Source organism: Bos indicus, chromosome 10 (assembly GCF_029378745.1).
Source record: "Bos indicus isolate NIAB-ARS_2022 breed Sahiwal x Tharparkar chromosome 10, NIAB-ARS_B.indTharparkar_mat_pri_1.0, whole genome shotgun sequence".
Taxonomy (NCBI): Eukaryota; Metazoa; Chordata; class Mammalia; order Artiodactyla; family Bovidae; genus Bos; species Bos indicus.
This window is the reverse complement of record NC_091769.1, coordinates 26310572-26333909: the sequence shown is the minus strand read 5'-3', so window position 1 is coordinate 26333909 and position 23338 is coordinate 26310572. Positions and strand designations below refer to the sequence as shown.

Below are 23338 nucleotides of genomic sequence, written 5' to 3'. Positions count from 1 at the left end.
TGTGGTAGCTGGAGCTGTTATGTGTGCGGGGTCAAATTGCCTGGCTTACAGGACTCTCGCCAGCAGACGCATGGGAGAGGCAGCCGTGCTCCCTGGAGCGGGGGCCACGGTCCTGTAGTCTGCAGGCCCCCTCAGCTCCGTGTCCTCTTGGCCAGTGAGCGTCGGACTCGGACCTCCAAGCTCAAGCTCAGCCCAGGCAGAAACCCACCCGTTCCGCCTAGAACGAGGGTTGCTCTGACGCCTGCTTTGGAGGCGGGTCCTGGCGGGAGGCGCCTCCTAGGAGAAGTGGGGTGCTGTCCCAACTACAAAAAGCCTCGCACCCCGACCCTTCTCCACCTCTGTGCATCTTCTCCCGACTCGACGTCGTCGTTACAGGGAAGAAGAAGCGGGTGAGAAAAACTTCTGTTTCCACCGTTTTGCCCATTTCTGCAGATTTGTTCCGAGGCCGAGGTAGGTTCACACTCCCGCTCATTCATCTCCTCCTCTACTCCTTTTTCGGTAGCTTTATCCGGGAGTTTGGGCGAGGGAGTCCCTTTTTAGCAGAGACAGAATGGAGTTCTGTAGGGAGGCGTTTGCGGACTGGAGGGGCTGAGGAATGGGAAGGAAGGTTCTTCTACAGTTAGGGATCCCACATTCCTGTGTACAGTCTCTCCTTCGTGTCCGACTCTTTGCGACCCCACGGACTGTGACCCACCCCACTCCTCGGACTGGGATTCTCCAGGCAAGAATACTAGAGTGGGGTTGCCATGCGGTCTTCCAGCCCACATTCCTACTCCGCTGCTTCTTTTCTGCAGCTGAGTAGAGCTGCCAGCATGAAATGCCTGTTGCCTAGAACATAGGCTGTAAGCGTGACCGCAGAATTGGTGAACGGAAGGGAAATCCGAGGGCTACACTTCCTTAGGAAAACAGGATGATCGCCAGATTTACGAACCCTAACTTGTCAAGTTTTTGCAACCATAACTGACATTTGGGAACTCGTGTTTTCCTTTTCTCCTCTGTCTTCTCCCCCTTAACCCGTCTTCAGCCTGAATTGTGAAATTCTTTGAGACACTTTGCCAACAACCTCTTCTCTAAACTTTCTTAGTGGAACCTTGGGATCCTCAACTTTCTTATTCTGTGACAGCACACCAAATGATAACGACACAGGCTTACTTAGGAAGGACAGTAAAAGCGATTTTCAACAGAATTTGGGGGCCTGGGGAAATCTCAAGTGAGCTGTAGGGGAGCAGAATTTGCTACCCCAAAAAGTCTCTTTGGCATATTATTTTAACTTGGTTGTTTTCTAAAAAACAGTAGACAAGGAGAAAATCCTGAAAACCTAGTAGGAGTTACCTTTTTGTAACAAGAAACATTTACATTTATAAGGGAAACCTCCATTTGTAAGAACGTCTCCCTTGCTGTACCGGGAAGAAGATGATGACCAAATCTCTACAAACTCTTGCCAAGTGGAGAAGCCAAAGACTTAAGTTGCATAACAACCCTACTTTTGTTTATTGTGCTTTTCCTGGTAACTTTCCATAACTTTCCATAACTTTCCTCCCCACCCTCAACATCCTCTTTTGAGCCAAATTAGTTTGGCTTGGGAAAATCATTCTAGAAAAAGAGGAATGGCTCTGGCTATTGTTAAAAGAGCAGATGTGAGTGTATAAGCAGTCAAAGCTAAGAGGTTTACCCAGTTACTGTTAGAAGCATTTGCCAGCATGATTCATAAATTAGATGGTTGAGAAAGTGGACCACAGCAGGCTGGTGAAAACCCTCTTTTGAATCCCTATTTGAGCAAACAGTCTCTGGTCAGCTATTCTCAGAACACATTGAAATACCTGGGCAAGAGCTGCTGCTGCTGCTAAGACGCTTCAGTCGTGTCTGACTCTGTGCGACTCCATAGACGGCAGCCCACCAGGCTTCCCCGTCCCTGGGATTCTCCAGGCAAGAATACTGGAGTGGGTTGCCATTTCCTTCTCCAATTGCGAAAGAGCAAATGGGCACAAAATCCAGAGTCTGTTGAAAACTGAATGTTTAATGTTTGTTTTTATTTGGAAATATAGGTAGGCCAGTAGGACTTTGTCCCCATTCGAACTCAATAGTGTTTTCTGCTTCCTGGAGGTAGAAGGGTAATCCTTATTTCCATGTGGGCTTCATCCTCCTTTAACCATTGACTTCTGTTACTAGATAAGTTTCACACTTAGAGACCTAAAATTTTTTGTTATGAAGAAATTTATAGATTAATCTCTTCCCTCCATCACCTACTTTTATAATTACCCTTGAGGACAGAACTAAACATATGTACTCTGTATAAAGGGCAAAGTACACTAGCACTAAGTCCATAGAAGGAGAACCCGTGCTTCCTGTGTCTTTGTGCAGGGAAACTATTGGTTTGAAGGAGAGAGTGAAAGACATTTCAAAATAAAGGGGATGGCTTTAAGTTCAAGCTGTCAGAACATTTTTTAAATATATGAGCATTTTTTTCAATTGGCAGTGCAATTGTTTCCCATCTATTGAAGGTAAGGTAAGTGAAGTCACTTAGTCGTGTCCGACTCTTTGTGACCCCATGAACTGTAGCCTACCAGGCTCCCCCATCCATGGGATTTTCCAGGCAAGAGTACTGGAGTGGATTTCCATTTCCTTCTCCAGGGAAATCTTGCCAACACAGGGATCGAACCGGCTCTCCCACATTGCAGGCAGACGCTTTTCGGTCTGATCCACCATGGCACTTCCCATCTGTTGAAGTTACTGACAAAAAGATATAGCATTCATTAATCATAGATTATGGGTAGTCCTTCACTATTCAACAGGAATTAGTTCCAGGACTTGCCAAGGGACCTAAACCTGATGCTCAAGCCCCTTATATAAAACGACATAGTATTTGTACTAATAAATAATCTACACACATCCTCCCTATACTTTAAATGATCTCTAGATTACTTATAATACTTAATACAATGTAAATACTATGTAAACAGTTGCTGGGACACAGTGAATTTAAAATTTTGCTTTTTAGAACTTTCTAGAATTTTTTTCAAATATTTTCGGTCCGTAGTTGGTTGAATCTGAGGATGGGGAACCTGTGGATATGGAAGGTTAACTGTAGCTTCTCATTGTAGGCATTTTGAGTAAGCATTTCAGTTCAGTTGCTCAGTTGTGTCCGACTCTTTGAGACCCCATGGACTGCAGCACACCAGGCTTCCCTGTCCATCACCAATTCCTGAAGCTTACTCAAACTCATATCCATCCTGTCTGTGAAGCCATCCAACCATCTCATCCTCTGTCATCCCCTTCTCCTCCTGCCTTCAATCTTTCCCAGATTCAGGGTCTTTTCAAATGAGTCAGTTCTTCCCATCAGGTGGCCAAAGTATTGGAGTTTCAGCTTCAGCATCGGTCCTTCCAAAGAATATTCAGGACTGATTTCCTTTAGGATGGACTGGTTTGATGTCCTTGCAGCCCAAGGAACCCCCAAGAATCTTCTCCAACACTACAGTTCAAAAGGATCAATTCTTTGGCACTCAACTTTCTTTATAGTCCAACTCTCACATCCATACATGACTACTGGAAAAACCATAGCTTTGACTAGATGGACCTTTGTCAGCAAAGTAATGTCTCCACTTTTTAATATGCTATCTAGGTTGGTCATAGCTTTTCGTCCAAGGAGCAAGCGTCTTTTAATTTTACGGCTGCAGTCACCATCTGCAGTGATTTTGGAGCCCAAGAAAATAAAGTCTCTCACTGCTTCCATTGTTTCCCCACCTATTTGCCATGAAGTGATGGGACTGGATGCCATGATCTTAGTTTTCTGAATGTTGAGTTTTAAGCCAACTTTTTCACTCTCCTCTTTCACTTTCATTAAGAGACTCTTTAGTTCCTCTTCATTTTCTGCCATTAGGTGGTGTCTTCTGCATATCTGAGGTTATTGATATTTCTCCCAGTAATCTTTTTTTTTTTGCATTTTTCTCCGTAATAATTTAATGGCCATATTAATAAAGCAGTATATGTACATAATGTAAAACTGTCAACATTTTGTGATTGTAAACTCAAAGAATTTTTTTTAATTTTATTTTATTTTTAAACTTAACAATATTGTATTAGTTTTGCCAAATATCGAAATGAATCCGCCACAGGTATACTCTCCCAGTAATCTTGATTTCAGCTTGTGCTTCATCAAGCCTGGCATTTCACATGATGTACCCTGCATAGAAGTTAAATAAGCAGGGCGACAATATACAGCCTTGACATACTCCTTTCCTGATTTGGAACCAGTCTGTTGTTCCATGTCCAGTTCTAACTTGCTTCTTGACCTGCAAACAGATTTCTCAGGAGGCAGGTCAGGTGGTCTGGTATTCCCATCTCTTTAAGAATTTTCCACAGTTTGTTGTGATCCACACAGTCAAAGGCTTTGGCATAGTCAACAAGGAAGAAGTAAATGTTTTTCTGAAACTCTCTTTCTTTTTCGATGATCCAGCGGATGTTGGCAATTCGATGTCTGGTTCCTCTGCCTTTTCCAAATCCAGCTTGAACATCTGGAAGTTCACGGTTCACCTACTGTTGAAGCCTGGCTTGGAGAATTTTGAGCATTACTTTACTAGCCTGTGAGATGAGTGCAATTGTGCAGTAGTTTGAACATTCTTTGGCATTGCCTTTCTTTGGGATTGGAATGAAAACTGACCTTTTCCAGTCCAGTGGCCACTGCTGAGTTTTCCAAATTTGCTGGCATATTAGTAAGCATTTAGATGCATTTTAATGAAATAGTAAAATTTTCTTTTTATTTCAAAATCTTGTTTCCTATTTTCATCACCTCATTGTATCAAGGTGAAAAGAAAAACAATTAGAATAAAAGTAATCATTCATTATTCACCAACTTGCTTTTGGCATTGTCAGTTCTATGGACAGATTGCTGCTGCTACTAAGTTGCATCCAACTCTGTGCGACCCTATGGACTGTAGCCTGCTAGGCTCCTCTGTCCATGGGATTCTCCAGGCAAGACCACTGGAGTGGGTTGCCATTTCCTTCTCCAGTGCATGAAAATGAAAAGTGAAAGTGAAGTCGCTCAGTCATGTCCGACTCTTCACAACCCCATGGACTGCAGCCTACCAGGCTCCTCTGCCCATGGGATTTTCCAGGCAAGAGTACTGGAGTGGGTTGCCATTGCCTTCTCTTGCATTGATGGTGGAGTTATTCAATTTTACAGCAGAAGATTAGACACTCACAGTCATTTGTGGACAGGTAAAGATGAAAGGAAAGAGAAACCCAAGAATATGATAAGGATATTTCTGACGGTTAACAGATGCGAGGTTGAGGTCAGGTGCAGGGTGCTAACAGCTATCACATAACCTTCTCTGGAAGTGCTTTCCCGGTTCTATAAAACCTACTTAGCACCTGTTCATGAGACCAAATTCTGTGGATAAACAGAAAGTACAGTGGAGCAGCACCCTCCTGGGGAACCCCATCTTCTCTGCAGGCTTCTACAAGGAAGTTCTTGGAACTGGCCCAAGAAACAACATCTCTGGGATCCAGATATTGCATGGGAACAATAAAACCTCAATCCTGTCTTGGGCAGGAGTAAGAACCAGGGATGTCAGAAAAAGCCAACTTGGGGACAAAAGGCCACATTTATCAAACTTTGCCTCCTAGAACAAATCTCTAATCCAAATATGGGTTAATAGTTGACCAAATCATGCCCAGGGAAGAGGTGAATGACTCTCATTGTTTGTTCAAGAGCAGTGTCCTTGGTTTGTGTGTCACTGTCAGGGTTGGGAATTTTCAGACCTGGTCTCTTCACCCTGTTCATCTGATCACTGTGTGATCAGAACCAGGAGGGACCTCCAGATTCACTTGGCTGGAACCCATCTCCAGGAACAAATAGCTGGAACCCCTCTGCAGTTGGAGGGAAACTTCCAGATTTTTGTAAGATTCTTCCATCTGGGTAATCCATTGTTTTACTTGTCTGTTTTTTGTTTATATACTATAGCCATCCATCCATTTTAATGAAACTATTTTCCCGTATTTTAAAGCCTCTGGGCCCAATCTCACGAATTCAGAAGAAAATGAATTAGATTCCAAAGTTTAAAATGAAAACAGATTTCTTCGGGGGATATCCTATATGTAGATAAAGGCAAATTAGTGCCACTGGGAGCAAGTGGCGGAGAAGGCAATGGCACCCCACTCCAGTACTCTTGCCTGGAAAATCCCACGGGTGGAGGAGCCTTGTGGGCTGCAGTCCATGAGGTCGCTGAGGGTCCTACTCGACTGAGCGACTTCGTTTTCACTTTTCACTTTCACACATTGGAGAAGGAAATGGCAACCCACTCCAGTGTTCTTGCCTGGAGAATCCCAGGGACGGGGGAGCCTGTTGGGCTACCGTCTCTGACTGAAGCGACTTAGCAGCAGCAGGGAGCAAGTGGAGGGCTAGGACAGATTTCTAAATTGTGATAAAATCCCCAAAGCCTGGGGAAAGCTGTTTGCTGAAGGGTATCTGGAGCCCCATCTCACCCCTACCTCCGAAATATAGGTTTTGTATGACGCTGAACAAGAAAAGAAACAGAAAGTGTATTTTTAGCTCTTCGTTTTCTTTTTCTTAAATATCTATTTGTTTATTGGCTGCACCAGGTGTTAGCTGTGGCACAGGGATCGTCAGTCCTTGCGGCAGCACACAGGATCTTTGGTTGTGGCGCTGGCACTCCTAGTTGTGGCATGAGGGATCTAGTCCCCTGACCTGGGATCAAGCCCCAGCCCCAGGCATGGGAGTGTCGGGCTTTGGCCACTGCATCACCAGGGAAGTCCAATCTCTGTTTACTTGTAAACTTCCCTGCTAACTTCTTTAAGAAACTTTTGGAGGATTTCCCTAGCAATCCAAGCAGGACTATGCCATGTTTTCACTGCCAAAGGCATGGGTTCAATTCCTTGTCAGGGAACCAGGATTCCACAAGCTGTGTGGTACAGCAAAAAAGGAAGAAAGAAAGTTTTGGGTGCTCTTTGAAAGCAAAGTGGAACACACCCCAAGGTCAAAAGAAGGTGCACTGACCGTAATTACTCATCATCAAAGGTTGGGGTAATTCTCTGGTACATGAAGTTTGATGGCTCCCTTGAATACAAAATGCTGTCTGTTGGAGAGGACAAGAATGTTACTTTTTACAAAGACCACGGGATTAGTTTGAGACACAGGATAAAAATGTAAAGTATATTTGAAATAAATTCCACTGCCAATTATGTGCTTGGGTCCTGAAGGATCTGTGTAAAGGAGTCTAACTATCCTTGACCAAATGTGAGGCTCTGTACCATTTGCCTAGGCAGATTCACTTCTGTACCACAAACATTCTCTTATTTGTTTTTTCCCAATTCCATTTTACCTCTCGTTTCCAGAAGTTTAGAATTGCAAACATGTGAGAACGGAAAACAATGTGTGAAGTCGGGGAGCAGATGTTAGAGGTGGCCATAGTGTGTTTGTTGGGGTTTGGTTTCTGGATGTCTCAGGGAGTCAAAATTACAATAAGTCTAAGCAAACTTCAGCTGAGTTGTTTCAGGATGAATTTTGCAAATTTTGTAAACCAGAAATAAAGATATTTCTTTACCTCCCCAGACTGGAACATGAAGGCCTTCAACCTTCCAACAAACAACTACCTTTTTAGGGTGCCAAGGCCTGACGTAGGGTCAGCGCCTTAACTAGAGGTGAAGAGGGCTGGGCTTACACCCTGAGCCTTAAGGGAAGATGCATACCAGTGAGACTGGGCTCACATCATCCTATCATCTCTTTCTTTCAGCTGGTGGCTGTGCCAGCAACTAAATCCATACAAACTTATCTTTACAATTCCATGGTCACTGGACATTTGTTATGAAACTAGAAATGTTCCCTGATGCCTTAATGAGAACCATGGAATTTCAGACTTTTACAGTGAGCAACTCTCATTTTATAGATAAGCAAATTTAGGTTTGGAGAGGAAAATGTAATCAGTCATTTAAAAAATATATATATTTCGGGTGTGCTGTGAGGCATGTAGTATGATTCAAGGTGAATAATATGCTCTCTGCCCTGTTGTAGATTATGCGCCAGTAGGAAACACTTATCCTGGAGGAGGGCATGGCAACCTACTCCAGTATTCTTGCCAGAATAATGCTGTGGCAGAAGATCCTGGTGGGCTGCAGTCCATGCGGTCACAGAGAGTCGGTAACGACTGAGTGACTGAATGGGGATGCAAGAAACATTTATAAGTAAATAGGTAATTGTTTGCTTAAGATCCCATGAATAATGGTTTGGGAATGGCAGGCATGAAACCTGATGACAGCTAAATCTTTATTTGTGATATCCTGAGCTTTGTGACTTTTGTTTTGACACTCGTATCTAGTGAGGTGTCCTTGGTCTTAATATCTAAGGCATAGAGTGTTTGGACAGAGACTGTGGCCAGGCCTGCCAGCTCACACCCTCTTCTGTGATCAGCAATATTCCCTGTACAATACTGATTCTGCCTACAAGGACCCACTGTTACCGCCAAGCAAGGGAGACAACATTCCTATCCACCACTGCCACCTAATGACTCTTTGGGGTACTATCAGCTCAGGTTCTACTAAATTTGTGAACTCAGATTTTGCCCTCTGTTCACAGTGTGACCATTAAGGATACTTCCACCCTTGACAGCCTGCCATTCTACAACTCCTTTTGACGTTAAAAGGCAATATTTGTGCATTGCAGAGCAGGAGACTTAACTGATCACAGTTCAAGAAAAGTGTCTTCCAAAAAAGTAGGAAAAGAAAACACACCCAGGAGACTGAAACACCACGTAAAGGTAAAGAGCTCAGTGCACGGGGAGCATGGCAGCCCAGCGGCTGTGGCGGAGCAGTAGCCCCGTAGGACGGCTTGTTACTCTTTTAGGCGTGACTCTCCCAGTCGTCTACCACTTTCTTGTTGCTGCTGCTGCCAAGTCACGGCAGTCGTGTCCGACTCTGTGCGACCCCATAGACAGCAGCCCAACAGGCTCCCCTGTCCCTGGGAGTCTCCAGGCAAGACCACTGGAGTGGGTTGCCACTTCCTTCTCCAGTGCATGAAAGTGAAAAGTGAAAGTGAAGTCGCTCAGTCCTATCCGACTCTTAGCGACCCCATGGACTGTAGCCTTCCAGGCCCCTCCGTCCATGGGATTCTCGTTAACCTCCGCAAAATACTTTTGCTGTTTCTATTACAAATGATACTCTTATGTGCCTAATGGAAACCATTTCAGAGGCTATTTCTTTCTTTCAGTATTGAGGAGTGACCAAAGAATCTTAGGGTATAATTTGGTAATTCTTTGGTAGTATACCAAATTTGTCTATAGATAAGATAAAACAGACAAGGTAGATCAATGCCAGATGCTGATTAGAAAGAGAGATCATTTCGCTCAACCTTCCTGTGTAGGCTCACGTGCCTTCCTATGTAAGCAGCGGAATCCTGAATCCTTTTGTCTTTCTAGAGTCACAGTTGTGCTCCCAGGACTGTTTAGCATCACTACAGGTTTGGTGTTATAATTGGTGGTCTCTTCAAGGGCTATAAAAATATTTAACAGCAAAATATGTTTATTGATTTACACATAAGAAAAGCACAATATAAAAATAATTTAATATCCATGACTCTATACCATTTATTTTTAAATTTAGAATTCATAAAGATTATAGTACAGTTAAAAATAAATTGAAGGTCAAATCTTTGTCCCATTTAAGAATTTCTCAGCATGTGTGATAATTGCCAAGAAATCATAGCCAATAATAAAATGAATGAGTTACTCATGGGAAAACAATTTGAAAAACAAAATTTATAAAAATCGGTTTCCAATTTACAGTGGAAAGTTATTTTTATTGTTGGATGTGAGGGCATTCACATATATTTGGTGAGATGTAGAGTAGACTATGGTGGTTTATAAAAAGGCCCTGTTTGTCACATTTTTTTCCAAAGAACTGAAGGTAGAGCAGAAACTACCTGCTACAAACAACAAATATCTTTCAGTTCTCAAGTTTCAGAAGACATAAAATCTTAGTGACTTGTAAGAAATTTGTTATCTATTTTATTATATTCTATGTATATTTAGTTCTATTTTTAATTATCTGTCACTGACTTAAAATTGTGCCCCAGGATGAAACACAGTATTTGCTCTCTGGGTGTGTTGAGTGTCTGTGACACACCATTCCTAAAATGTTTGAGTTTTACAGTTTGAGTTGACTGCTCTTGAGAGGAGATAGCAGCCTTTTTCTTTTGAAGATGATATTAAGAAATCAATACAGGAAATTATAAAGCCTTTGATTTGATGAAGAGATCTAAGGTATTTTGTTTGCTTGTTTTACCACATGGTAATACCATTTGCCTGTTGTGTATCAGCGTAGGTATGTATTCAGGGAAACTGAAAAAATATCCTCTGAGAATCATCCTGTTTGTTCCCAGTGCAAGAAGCTCCTAAGAATAAGCCTGAGTTCCTCCTCCTCTAGTCCTCTGTAAGAGCTAGAGGATGAAGCAAGTGTCTTTTAAGTTCATGGCTGCAGTCACCGTCTGCAGTGATTTGGGAGTTCAAGAAAATTAAAATCTATCACTTACTTCCACGTTTCCCCCTTCTATTTGCCTTAGAGTGATGAGACCAGATGCCGTGATCTTAGTCTTTTTAACATTGAGTTTTAAGCTAGCTTTGTCATGTTTGATAAGAGGCTCTTTAGTTCCTCTTCACTTTCTGTCATTAGAGTGTTATGATCTCTGGTTCATCTGCTTTTTGAAACCCAGCTTGTACATCTGAAAGTTCTAGGATCACATACTGCTGAAGCCTAGCTTGAAAGATTTTGAGCATAACTTGCTAGAATGTGAAATGAGCACAACTGTATGGTAGTTTATATAATAATTCCACCTTTGGCCATGAACCACCTATTTCTTGGGGAATTAGGTCTGCTTCCCTTCACCTCAGCACCTCAGGGTGCAACTGCTCTCCTCACAGTCAACTGATGGATTTGAATGCCTGGGATCTGTCTTCAACAATCCTCTGATCGCCCCTTCCCTGGGATTCAAGGTTCCAAAGAAGTCCTCTTCTTCATAGCTTTCAGCATCTTACTGTCTGATCTCAGTAAACTGGTGCTCCCATCCCCTCCCCATGGATGCCACATCCCATATTACAGAGGCACTTGGTGTGTCTTAATGGTCTTTGTCTTCCAGGACCTAGCATGGTGCCTGGTATCCAGTAGGGACTTACATAGTGTTTGTTATTAAATTAGCTAATAACTGAATTAAAGAGTGTGAATGGATTTTGTAATGTTACAACTGATAGAAAGGTATATTTTCAGTGATCCTCAGGGATAGGAAAGTTCAGCTGGGGCTGGAGTTGTGTTCAGAAGACCTTTACATTGATTTTTTAAAGGAATCAATAGACAAAACAGATGAAACTAACGAGAAAAGGAAAAGAATATCACTAAGTAGTGATGCAGGATACCTGACTCATGATACCTTGTCAGAGAGAAAAGCCCTTGCCCTTTTAGCCTAATTTGGCCATGCTGTTCTGTCCACTACTTAATCTCCTTTTGCCCTTTGCAGGAGCCTTTGTTGGAAGACATGGTCATGGTCTTGAGCCCCCTGTTTTTGGTTTTCATGCTGGATCTGGGCCTGACCCCACAAACCCTGGCCCAAAATGATGCGTACAGGGGATTTCTAAGGAAGCACTATGATCCTAGCCCAACAGGCCACGATGACAGATACTGTAATACCATGATGGAGAGACGAAACATGACTAGACCCTGCAAAGACACCAACACCTTTATTCATGGCAACAGTGATGACATCAGGGCCGTCTGTGATGATAGGAATGGAGAACCTTACAGAAACGGTCTTAGAAGAAGCAGGTCTCCCTTCCAGGTCACCACCTGCAGGCATAGAGGAGGGTCCCCCCGGCCTCCATGCCGGTATAGAGCCTTCAGAGCAAACAGGGTCATTGTTATTCGCTGTCGAGATGGCTTTCCCATCCACCTTGAGGAGAACTTTATCCCTCCAAGACCGTAGTCCAGAGCTGGCTCTGCTCTTCCTTCCTTGCATTTCCCCCTCGCATTATGGCAACATGCATTGCTAGGAACTCAGAACATGAGCTGCTGATCTTTTCTTTTATGCTTTACAATATGCTTCATAAATAAAAATTCTCTGAAATCAGCATGAATCAGTCTCCTCAATGATCCCTGGTCTATTGATCTTCCCCCATTTTCTCTATTCAGTTTCCCCCTGAGAGGGTTGGATGGGACAGCAATGCCTTTTTCCTTATCAGTCATTTCCATCTCAGGTAACAGGGGGCAGACTTTTCCTTTCTGTGAAGGTTGGGATGTTAAATTTATCTTTCAGAGACATAATTTTAGAGGACATAATGACCAAAACCATCCCAAAGAAAAAGAAATGCAAGAAGGCAAAATGGTTGTCTGAGGAGGCCTTACAAATTGCTGAGAAAAGAAGAAAAACGAAAGGCTAAGGAGAAAAGGAAAGATATACCCATCTGAATGCAGGTCTCCAAAGAATAGCAAGGAGAGATAAGAAAGCCTTCCTGACTGAACAATGCAAAGGAACAGAGGAAAATAGTAGAATGGGAAAGACTAGAGATCTCTTCAAGAAAATTAGAGATACCAAGGGAACATTTCATGCAAAGATGGGCTCAATAAAGGACAGAAATGGTATGGACCTAACAAAAGCAGAAGAGATTAATAAGAGGTGGCAAGAATATACAGAAGAACTATACAGAAAAAGGTCTTCATGACCCAGATAACCACGATGGAGTGAGCACTCACCTAGAGCCAAACATCCTAGAGTGTGAAGTCAAGTGGGCCTTAGGAAGCATCACTATGAACAAAGCTAGCGGAGGTGATGGAATTCCAGCTGAGCTACTTCAAATCCTCAAAGATGACGTTGTTAAAGTACTGCACACATTATGCCAGCAAATTTGGAAAACTCAGCAGTGGCCACAGGACAGGAAAAGGTCAGTTTTCATTCCAATGTCAAAGAAGGGCAGTTCCAAAGAATGTTCAAACTACTGTACAATTGGGCTCATTTCACATGCTAACAAGGTAATGCTCAAAATCTTTCAAGCTAGCCTTCAACAGTACATGAATTGAGGACTTCCAGATGTACAAGCTGGATTTAGAAAAGGCAGAGAAACCAGAGATCAAATTGTCAGCATCCACTGGATCATAGAAAAAGCAAGGAAATTCCAGAAAAAACATCTATTTCTGCTTCATTGACTACACTAAAGCCTTTGACTGTGTGTATCTCAACAACCTGGAAAATTCTGAAAGAGATGGGAATACTAGACCACCTTACCTGCCTCCTGAGAAACGTGTATGCAGGTCAAGAAGCAACAGTCAGAACCAGACATGGAATAATGGACTGGTTCAAAATTGGGAAAGGAGTATGTCAAGGCTGTATATTGACACTCTGCTTATTTAACTTATATGCAGAGTGCATCAGGTGAAATGCGGGGCTGGAGGAAGCACAAGCTGGAATCAAGATTGCTGGGAGAAATATCAACAACCTCAGATATGCACATGATACCACTTTAATGGCAGAAAGCAAAGAGGAACTAAAACACCTCTTGATGAAGGTGAAAAAGGAGAGTGAAAAAGCTGGCTTAAAACTCAACATTCAAAAAACTAGGATGGCATCTGGTCCCATAAGTTCATGGCAAATAGATGGAGAAAAAATGGAAACAGTGACAGATTTTATTTACTTGGGCTCAAAATCACTGTGCATGGTGACTGCAGTCATGAAATTAAAACACACTTGCTGCTTGGGAGAAAAGCTATGACAAACCTAGATAGCATATTAAAAAGCAGAGATATCACATTGCTGAAAAAGGTCTGTATAGTCAAAGCTATGGTTTTTCCAGCAGTCATGTATGGATGTGAGCTTGGGACCATAAAGAAAGCTGAGCCAGTGAATTGATGCTTTTGAACTGTAGTGTTGGAGAAGACTCTTGAGAGTCCCTTGGACTGCAAGGAGATTGAAGGCAGGAGGAGAAGGAGACAACAGAAGACGAGACAGTTGGATAGCATCACCAACTCAATGGCCATGAATTTGAGCAAGCTCCAGGAGATGTAAAGGACAGGGAAGCCTGGCATGCTACAGACTATGGAGTTGCAAAGAGTTGGACACGACTGAGTGACTGAACAGCAATAAAACAGACAAGGCAGATCAATGTCAGAGGCTGATTAGAAAGCTCACCCTATGACATGCCTTCCCATGTAAGCAACAGAATCCCAAATCCTTTTGTCTTTCTAGACTCACAGTTGTACTCCCAGGATTGTTTAGCATCACTACAGGTTTAGTGCTACAACTCATGGCCTCTTTAAGGGCTACAAAAATACTTAATATGAAAATATGTTTATTGACTTACAACAAGAAAAGCACAGTATAAAAATTAATAATTTAATATCCATGACACTATACCACTTCTGTTTAAGTTTAGGATTCATAAAGATTATAGCACATTTAAAAATAAATTGAAGATCAGATTTTTATCCTAGTCTAAGAATTTCTCAGCATGTGTGATGACTGATGAGAAAACATAGCCAATTATAAATTGGATGAGTTACTCATTGGAAAACAATTTGAAAAACCAAGTTATACAAATCAGTTTGCAATTAACACTGGAAAGTTCTTTTTATTGTTAGACACGAGGACATTCACATATCTTTGTAAAATGTGAAGTAGGACCATGGTGGTTTTTTTTAAAAAGGCCCTATCCTTTCAATTTTCCTCCAAAGAACTGATGGTATAGTCAGAAACTACCTGCTACAAACAATAGGCATCTTGCAATGCTCCAGTTCTCAACTTTCAGAAGAAATAAAATCTTAGTGGCTCATAAGAAACTTGTTTTCTATTTTGTTATAAATTATGCCTGTCTAATTCTATTTTTAATTATCTATCATTGAGTTAAAATCATGTCCCAGCAAGAAGCACAGTATTTACTCTCTGGCTGTGCTGAGTGTCTGTGACACACCATTCCTGGGATGCGTGAGCTTTACAGTTTTAGTTGACTGCTCCTGAGTGATGATGGCAGCTGTCTCTTCTTTTGAGGAAGATGTTAAGAAATCAATACAGCAAATTATAAAGCCTTTTATTGAATGAAAAGGTCTGAAGTGTTTTGTTGTTTATTTGTTTAAGCACACGATAATACCACTTGCCTGTTATGTAACTGTCCACCTAGGCCTTCAGGGAAACTGGAAAATATTCTCTGAGAATAATCCAAACTGTTCCCAGTGCAAGAAGCTCTCAAGAGGAAGCCTGAATTCCTCTTCCTCCAGTTCTCTGTAAGAGCTGACCCCAGACCCACTCCCAAGTATGACACAGATTCTTCCACACTTGTCCCTGTTCTTTCTGCTATTGCTATTGCAAAGTCACTTCAGTCGTGTCTGACTCTGTGTGACCCCATAGACGGCAGCCCACCAGGCTCCCCCATCCCTGGGATTCTCCAGGCAAGAATACTGGAGTGGGTTGCCATTTCCTTCTCCAATGCATGAAAGAGAAAAGTGAAAGGGAAGTCGTTCAGTTGTGTTCGACTCTTAGCGACCCCATGGACTGCAGCCTACCAGGCTCCACTGTCCATGGATTTTCCAGGCAAGAGTACTGGAGTGGGGTGCCATTGCCTTCTCCGCTGTTCTTTCTAAATAGTAATAATTCCACATTTGGCCATGAAACACATACTCCTTGGGGAATTAGTTCTTATACTTCTGCTTCCATTCACCTCCTGGTGAAACTTTCACTGGTCTCCTCACAATCAACTGATGGGTTGATTGCTCTGGAATCCATCTTCAACAATCCTCTCTGATCGCCCTTCCCTGGGTTCAAGTTTCCTGAAAGTCCCTCATCTTCATAGCTCTCAGCGTATATCTTATTGTCTCACTTTTGTATATTGGTGCTCTGATCCCTTCCCTGTGGCTGATCTCCCCGTGGGTGCTGCACCCTGTATTAGGGAGGCACTTGGTATGTCTTATGGTCTTTGTGTTCTAGGACCTAGCATGGTGTCTGGTACCCAGTTAATAAATGAATTAAAGAGTGTGAATGGATTTTTTAATGTTAGAAATGTAAATTTTCACTGATCTTCAGGGATAGGAAACAGTGTTTGCATTTGGAAGTTGTGTTCAGCTAATTTTAAATTGACTTTCCAAAGAAATTGATTGACAAGACAGATGAGACTACTGAGGAAAGGAAAAAAAAAAGATATACCTAGTGACAGAGGATACCTGATTCATGGCACCCCATCATAAAAACAAATCCGTATCCTTTTAGCCTAGTTTGGCAATGCTGTTCTGTGCCCTACTGCATCTCTTTTTGCCCTTGGCAGGAGCCTTTGTTGGAAGAGATGGTCATGGTCCTGAGCCCCCTGTTTTTGGTCTTCATACTGGGTCTGGGTCTGACCCCAGTGGCCCCGGCTCAAGATGACTACAGATACATACACTTCCTGACCCAGCACTACGATGCCAAACCAAAGGGCCGGAATGACGAATATTGTTTTAACATGATGAAAAATCGACGCCTGACCAGACCTTGCAAAGACCGCAACACCTTTATTCATGGCAACAAGAATGACATTAAGGCCATCTGTGAGGACAGAAATGGACAGCCTTACAGAGGCGATCTCAGAATAAGCAAGTCTGAATTCCAGATCACCATCTGCAAGCATAAAGGAGGTTCCTCCCGGCCTCCATGCCGGTACGGAGCCACAGAAGACTCCAGAGTCATTGTTGTCGGCTGTGAAAATGGCTTGCCCGTCCACTTTGATGAGTCCTTTATCACTCCACGCCACTAGCCCAGAGCTGGCTCTGCTCTTCCTTCCTTGCATTTTCCCCTTACACTGCAGCAACATTCATTGATCAGAATCCAGAAAATGAGCTGCTGATCTTTTCTGCTTTACAATATGCTTCATAAATAAAAAGTCTCTCAAATCAGTAAGAATCAAAGTCTTCTCACTGATTCTTGGTCTATTGATCTTTCTGCATTTTCTCTGTTCACCTGAGAGGGTTGGATGGTAGAGCAATGCCTCTTTCCTTATCAGTCAGTTCCTTTTCAGGCATTCAGGGGGTGCACTTTACCTTTCTGTGAAGGGGTGTGTGTGTTAGTCATCCAGTCATATCCCACTCTTTGGGATCCTGTGAACTGTAGCCCACCAGTCTCCTTTGTCCATGGAATTTTCCAGTGCCATTTCCTCCTCCAGGGGATCTTCCCAATCCAGGAATCAAACCCACATCTCTTGTGTCTTCTGCATTGGCAGGCAGATTCTTTACACTGCATCACCTGGGAAGCCCTTTGGGACTAAATACCAATAGATTAATTACATTTTCTTTCCTTCTCTCTCTCACACACACACATGAACACATTTGAAATCCTGCATAAATAACAAAATCCATTCAGGGTAGCCACCTCTTCCCTTAAGCAGGAAGAAATTTGATAGTGCTTTGAATGGAACACTCCCAGGATATTCTCATGGTTATTTCATATAAAGATCAAAAAATTGATTACTACCTTATTTTCTCTTTAATCTTTTCCTTTATCAACTGATGCCTGGCAACTCTGAGGTCTTGGGGAGGTATTAGAAAAATTCCAAGCTTATCCTTTATTCTTCAATTTGATATGGTTTCAAGAAGGAAATGGCAACCCACTCCAGTACTCTTGCCTGGAAAATCCCATGGACAGAAAAGCCTGGTAGGCTACAGTCCATGAGGTCGCAAAGAGTCAGACACAACTGAGCCACTTACTTCACTTCACTTCAAGTAAATAAAAGCCTAAGTTAACAGACAGTCTTTGTAAAATATGCTAATTAATCTATGAATTTGGTGTTACCTAATTTAATCAACAGAGACCTGGATATCTTATTTAGAGTGTAGTTAATAAACTACAATTATGCATCATTATTTTTGCCATCTTATGAATGACTATCATGGTCACAGTATTCCCCATGGTGGCCTCCCCTGATGCCTACATGTCCTGAGATGGACCAAAAGTCCTGTTTCCTCAATACCTGGGTTAGAGGCTGGTGTCCTGGTATCACACAGAGCCCAGCCTCACAGAAAGTATTCAATTTATGGAGGAAGGGATGGAAGAGTAGGTCAAAGTTTCATCTATTTCAAAATTGAAAACATTGTCATTTCTCTCCAAAGTAGGAAGAAGAATTTTCCAAAACTCTTTTGGAAAATTTGTCTTACTATTATAAAGTAAAAAAAGCCCTTAGGAAGCAAGAAATTTCCAGTGCTTAGTAGACTACTGGCAAAGGCAATGGCAACCCACTCTTGTACTCTTGCCTGGAGAAGACGGAGGAGCCTGGTGGGCTGCAGTCCATGGGCTCACTAAGAGTTGGACACGACTAAGCGAATTCACTTTCACTTTTCACTTTCATGCACTGAAGAAGGAAATGGCAACCCACTCCAGTGTTCTTGCCTGGAGAATCCCAGGTATAGGGGAGCCTGGTGGGCTGCCGTCTATGGGGTCACAGAGTCGGACACGACTGAAGAGACTTAGTAGTAGTAGTAGTAGTAGACTACTAGAACTCTTTCTCGGGTTCTCCAACCAGTACCATCTGTTGAGGTAAAGGGGGCTTCCAAACAGACTCTTGCCCTCTTATGGTCTTGACTGTTGTTGTTTAGTCGCTAAGTGGTGTTCGACTTTTCTGCAGCCCCATGGACTGTAGCCTTCCAGGCTCCTCTGTCCATATGATTTCCAGAGAATCCTATGAATTCTGGAAGAATTTTGGAATGCATAGCCATTTCCTTCTCCAGGGGGCTCGTCCCCACCCAGGCATTGAACCAGCATCTCCTGCATTATAGACAGATTCTTTACCACTGAGCCACCAGGGAAATCCTATGGTCTCGATGGGGAAGGTCAAAGGCTTGGACCATTACTATATTGATCACATCATAGTTGTGAAAACTCACATCTCCAGGGACTTCCCTGGTGGTCCAGTGGTTAATAGATTCACCTTGCAATGAAGCGGATGGGGATTTGATCCTTGATCAGGTAACTAAGATCCCACGTGGCCCAGAGCATCTAAGCCCACACACCACAGCTACTGAGCAGTGGTACTGCTCAGTACCGGAACTGCACCACAACTACAGCTAAATAAATGAAAAAAATTTTTTTGAAACCTCACATCTCCAAGCATCAGCTTAGAGCATTATTATCACATACTCAGCCCTGGTGTTAGAACAAATGACACTTTCCCAGGAAATCATGTGGCAATGAGACAAGGTGCTTCTCCACTTGCTGATGGAGCTAGCAGCTGAGTAGCCAGCCCTTCCTAGTATTTTTTGCTCTTGATCTCCTGTTCTCTCACAACCAAAAAGCTATTTAGAATGAAGTATTAATCACAGGCAAGTCATTTTATCTTAGGTCAATCATTTGTGAAATTGAAATCCTATTCCAGTATGTTTTGCTGACTTTGCAAGGATAAGAGAAAAAGAACTCAAAATAGTCAAGTCCTTAGAAAAAGAGCGACAGGCAAGGAAGAAAATTCCATGCACTTTGAAGAGGAAACATTCGTGTAGGTACACAGCATAAATCCTAGTAGCTGAGATATTTCAGCTGCAAAAAAAGCCTTCTAATGTCTTGGGAATATAGGTTCTCTACAGTATAAGAGGGAGGGTGTCTATAACATGTGCAATTAAGTATAGTTGTCATTTTAGCAGAATGAAGAGAATAAAGGAAACCAAGAAAAAATGGAAATGCTAAAAATAATCATTGCCGACCCCTACTGAACACTTAGCATAGGCTAGGCATTATGATAAGCACTTTACATTGATTTTATCATTTCTTCACAACATTCCTAGAGGTAGGTATTACCTTTATGCTTATTTTACTTTTGAGAAATATACTGAGAGAGGTTAAGTAATTTTCCCAAGGCCATACAGTTAGTGTGGCAGAACTAGGTCCTTGGGACCACCGTATCAAAAGAAGTTCTTACTGAGATCATCGTGTTCAGTGGAGAAAGCCTTTGGGGCAAGCTCTAACCAAAAAGTATGTGTTGGAAGGATTTGGAGATCATTTAATTTTCTGTTGTAGGTGGAACTTTGAGAGGCACCCATGGATGTCTACATTGAACTCTGTTCATAGTGTTTTTCTTTGTCTTACTAAATCAGTTGGTTACTGTGACTGAGGCCATCCATGCTCTTGTTTGAAAAGTAAAATCTTCTCTGTAGCTAGTCATGTTGCTAAACCATGTTGTTGGTCACAAAGAAGCAGAATGAGAGAAAGGAGACAGAATTGTGCACACTTAGTTTTGGGACAGACAACGCAAAGTACATTGTGGTGATGAAGCTCTTACCCAAGTGCTAAGTGTATCTTCAGAAGTTGCATCCAGTGGTCCTGGGGTGAGGAGTAAATTGAGCATCATTTCTTCCTGCCACCCTGCTTCCCACAACTCCTTCACTTCCCTCTCCTAACTCCGTATCGCATATCTGCAGCAGCAGACACAGCAATGTGACACAGAGCTTTGGGTCTTTCTGTGCACAGGCAAAACGTGGTTGTGAACAGAGAAGGTGGCATTTAAACGAATGATAGTTATGTTTAATCCTGATCGTTATTGTTAAGGATAGGCTGTAGGTGGAATAAGATGCAAATCCCTCATCAGCGTTATAATCACACACAGTGTGATCCACCATCATGAAGCAGCATCTTTGAAAACAAAGGACAGTAGTAACCATATGTATCAAACTAGGAACTCAGCTGGGCCTAAACCTTAGACTGGATGTGTAGAAAAAGGCCCTGTCTGTTGCTCCAAAATTTCTCCTTGCTGCTTTGGGTTGCTCACTTCCTATTGAACCTGGGATGATTTTTCTTGCCCCTTGGTCTTCTCTAGGCATCTCCAAGGCAGTGATGGCTCTCCAGAGGACCCAGGCCTTTCTTCTGCTCTTGCTGCTGACCCTGCTGGGGCTAGGGCTGGTACAGCCCTCCTATGGCCAGGATCGCATGTACCAACGATTCCTGAGGCAACATGTGGACCCTGATGAGACAGGAGGCAATGACAGCTACTGCAATTTGATGATGCAAAGACGGAAGATGACTTCACATCAGTGCAAGCGCTTCAACACTTTCATTCATGAAGATCTTTGGAACATCCGTAGTATCTGCAGCACCACCAACATTCAGTGCAAGAATGGCCAGATGAACTGCCATGAGGGTGTAGTGAGGGTCACAGACTGCAGGGAGACAGGAAGCTCCAGGGCTCCCAACTGCAGATACCGGGCCAAGGCCAGCACCAGACGTGTTGTCATTGCCTGTGAGGGTAACCCGGAAGTGCCTGTGCACTTTGACAAGTAGATACCACTCAACAGGGGTTATGGCCCAGCAGCTGGCCCTTAACTTACTCCTTAAATAGTAATGAGTAAGCATTTGAGCTGTCCCAGGCCGACTCCCCTGATTCTTTGTTTTTTTCTTCTTTATATAACCCATTCTGTTAAACACATTGCATGACAGAGAAAGATGAGACACAAACTTATAATGAATCTGGGCTCTTCTGTAATATGCTTTCTTTTATAATATTGGTCAGCTTTGCTATCTTTGATCTTATCATCTGGAATTTAGTCATTACATAGAATTTCAAGAATTTCAAGGTCCTTTCATCTAAGCTATCTCATTCTAATACCATGGCACCCTTGGGATGCTGGTCCTAGTGTTACAGTATACAAAAGCTCAAAGTGAAGGGATTTACTAAGACTGAAAAGTTAGTAGAAAAGCTAAGACAAAAGTCTAGTTTAACAGGCTACTCATTCAGTGCTTTCCCCACTTCAGCACAAGGAGTTTTGAAAGTTTTAATACATGGCTTTTGTTATTCCTAAAAGTCAGCTCTTGGGAGAAGCATTAACAAGTTGGAAATATATACTCGCAACGTGAGAGCTCTATCTGTATTATGTGGCAAACTAGCTGTATTTGGATCTAATAAGATCAAGAAATGATACAAGGAATTTTCTTTTCCCCTTCCCAAACTTTTGAGTCACCCTAGTAAGTCAGAGTATTAACATGTGCTAGATCATTAAGACTCCTTCACTCTTCCTGACTGAAAGATTTTTCATATGTTCCTTATAATAAAGAAAATAAGATAATTTCAATTCCAGGTATTTAAGAAGACTTTGTTCTTGTGTGTGAGATTATTTTTTCCTCCTATCCTCTTTTAATTCTTCTCTAGTTTATAAACATGCACATGCTTTAATATCTTCATAAACTCCGGTCAAGACTAAAGCCCATCATATTAGTGACCACGACACACAAAGCTTTGTTTCATCTGCTTCAGAGGGAATGATTCCTCTTAAGATAATTCTCATGCATTCTCCCTTTGAATATTTAGAAGCAAATTGGGGAACAGAGATGTATAAAGACATTAGCTACTAAAGAAGGAGAGTGTATGTGTATGTGTGAAAGGACTGAACTGAAAGCATTTGAATTGTAGCTGACATATATTGTTTATATTTCAGATGTACAACTTGATTTGGTTTACATATATATCCTGAGATAATCACTATAATCAAATTAACATATTTACCACTTCACGTGGTTACCCTTTCATGTATTTGTGTGTGTGTGTGTGTGGTGTGAACCCATAGGATTTACCCTGTTAGCACATTTTATGTTTACACTGCTATATTGCCCCCCTGTTAAAAAAATTAGGGGTTCAGAAGAGTCCTTCATAAGACGTGCTACTTTGCCATGTGGATTGTTTTGAGCTTCCCCAGTGGCTCAGACTGTAAAGCGTCTGCCTGCAATGCAGGAGACCTGGGTTCAATCCCTGGGTCAGGAAGATCCCCCGGAGAAGGAAATGGCAACCCACTCCAGTACTCGTGCCTGGAAAATCCCATGGACTGAGGAGCCTGGTAGGCTACAGTCCATGAGGTCGCAAAGAGTCAGACACGACTACTTCACTTTCATTCACTTTATTTTGAGTTAACGGTAGTGAAGCACGTGAAAACTGAAGAGAAACTGCTGCTTTTGCGGCTAAGTCGCGTCAGTCCGACTTGTGCGACCCCATAGACGGCAGCCCAGCAGCTCCCCCGTCCCTGGGATTCTCCAGGCAAGAACACTGGAGTGGGTTGCCATTTCCTTCTCCAATGCATGAAAGTGAAAAGTGAAAGTGAAGTCACTCAGTCGCATCGGACTCTTAGCGACCCCATGGACTGCAGCCCACCAGGCTCCTTTGTCAATGATATTTTCCAGGCAAGAGTACTGGAGTGGGTTGCCATTGCCTTCTCCGGAAGAGAAACTACTGCCCCTCATTTGACTTCTTAGAACAATTTAACTTGGGATTTTTCCCAGAAAAAGAGCTATTAGAAGACATAAAATGGGTCTTTTGTAGTTTGCAGCATCACATATGAGCCCTAGTAGTGTCTCCCTCCAGCTCCTACACTC

The 23338-nt window shown here is 42.5% G+C and overlaps 3 protein-coding genes and 1 long non-coding RNA gene across 8 annotated transcripts in view; 3 read left to right on the top strand and 1 right to left on the bottom strand.

The window, feature by feature from the left end:
* LOC109564869 (uncharacterized) overlaps window positions 1–2610 on the bottom strand; it is a 40198-nt gene extending 37588 nt beyond the window's left edge. Inside the window, exon 1 of the long non-coding RNA XR_011568777.1 lies at window positions 1821–2610. This is a non-coding gene — a long non-coding RNA (uncharacterized lncRNA). The remainder of the gene's footprint in view (window positions 1–1820) is intronic.
* Window positions 252–22047, top strand: RNASE4 (ribonuclease A family member 4). Of its 3 annotated transcripts, none has more exons than XM_070797175.1 (2): window positions 252–389; window positions 20799–22047. In XM_070797175.1, the coding sequence occupies exon 2, from the start codon at window positions 20816–20818 to the stop codon at window positions 21257–21259; it is 444 nt and encodes a 147-aa protein (XP_070653276.1). In that variant the 5' UTR covers window positions 252–389; window positions 20799–20815; the 3' UTR covers window positions 21260–22047. The 3 variants fall into 3 exon arrangements, with proteins under 3 accessions (XP_070653276.1, XP_019823989.1, XP_070653274.1); XM_019968430.2 differs by having other exon boundaries at window positions 310–450; XM_070797173.1 differs by lacking the exon at window positions 252–389 and adding an exon at window positions 8631–8768.
* On the top strand, window positions 258–16911 carry LOC109564867 (angiogenin-1). 3 transcript variants are annotated; one of them, XM_070797172.1, is made up of 2 exons: window positions 258–389; window positions 16296–16911. In XM_070797172.1, exon 2 carries the CDS (start codon window positions 16314–16316, stop codon window positions 16758–16760), a length of 447 nt encoding a protein of 148 aa, XP_070653273.1. In that variant the 5' UTR covers window positions 258–389; window positions 16296–16313; the 3' UTR covers window positions 16761–16911. The 3 variants fall into 3 exon arrangements, with proteins under 3 accessions (XP_070653273.1, XP_019823991.2, XP_070653272.1); XM_019968432.2 differs by having other exon boundaries at window positions 303–450; XM_070797171.1 differs by lacking the exon at window positions 258–389 and adding an exon at window positions 8593–8768.
* Window positions 8794–11977, top strand: LOC139185449 (angiogenin-2). The gene is made up of 2 exons (XM_070798049.1): window positions 8794–8829; window positions 11516–11977. Exons 1-2 carry the CDS (start codon window positions 8794–8796, stop codon window positions 11975–11977), a joined length of 498 nt encoding a protein of 165 aa, XP_070654150.1.
* Window positions 22048–23338: the final 1291 nt, after the last annotated feature.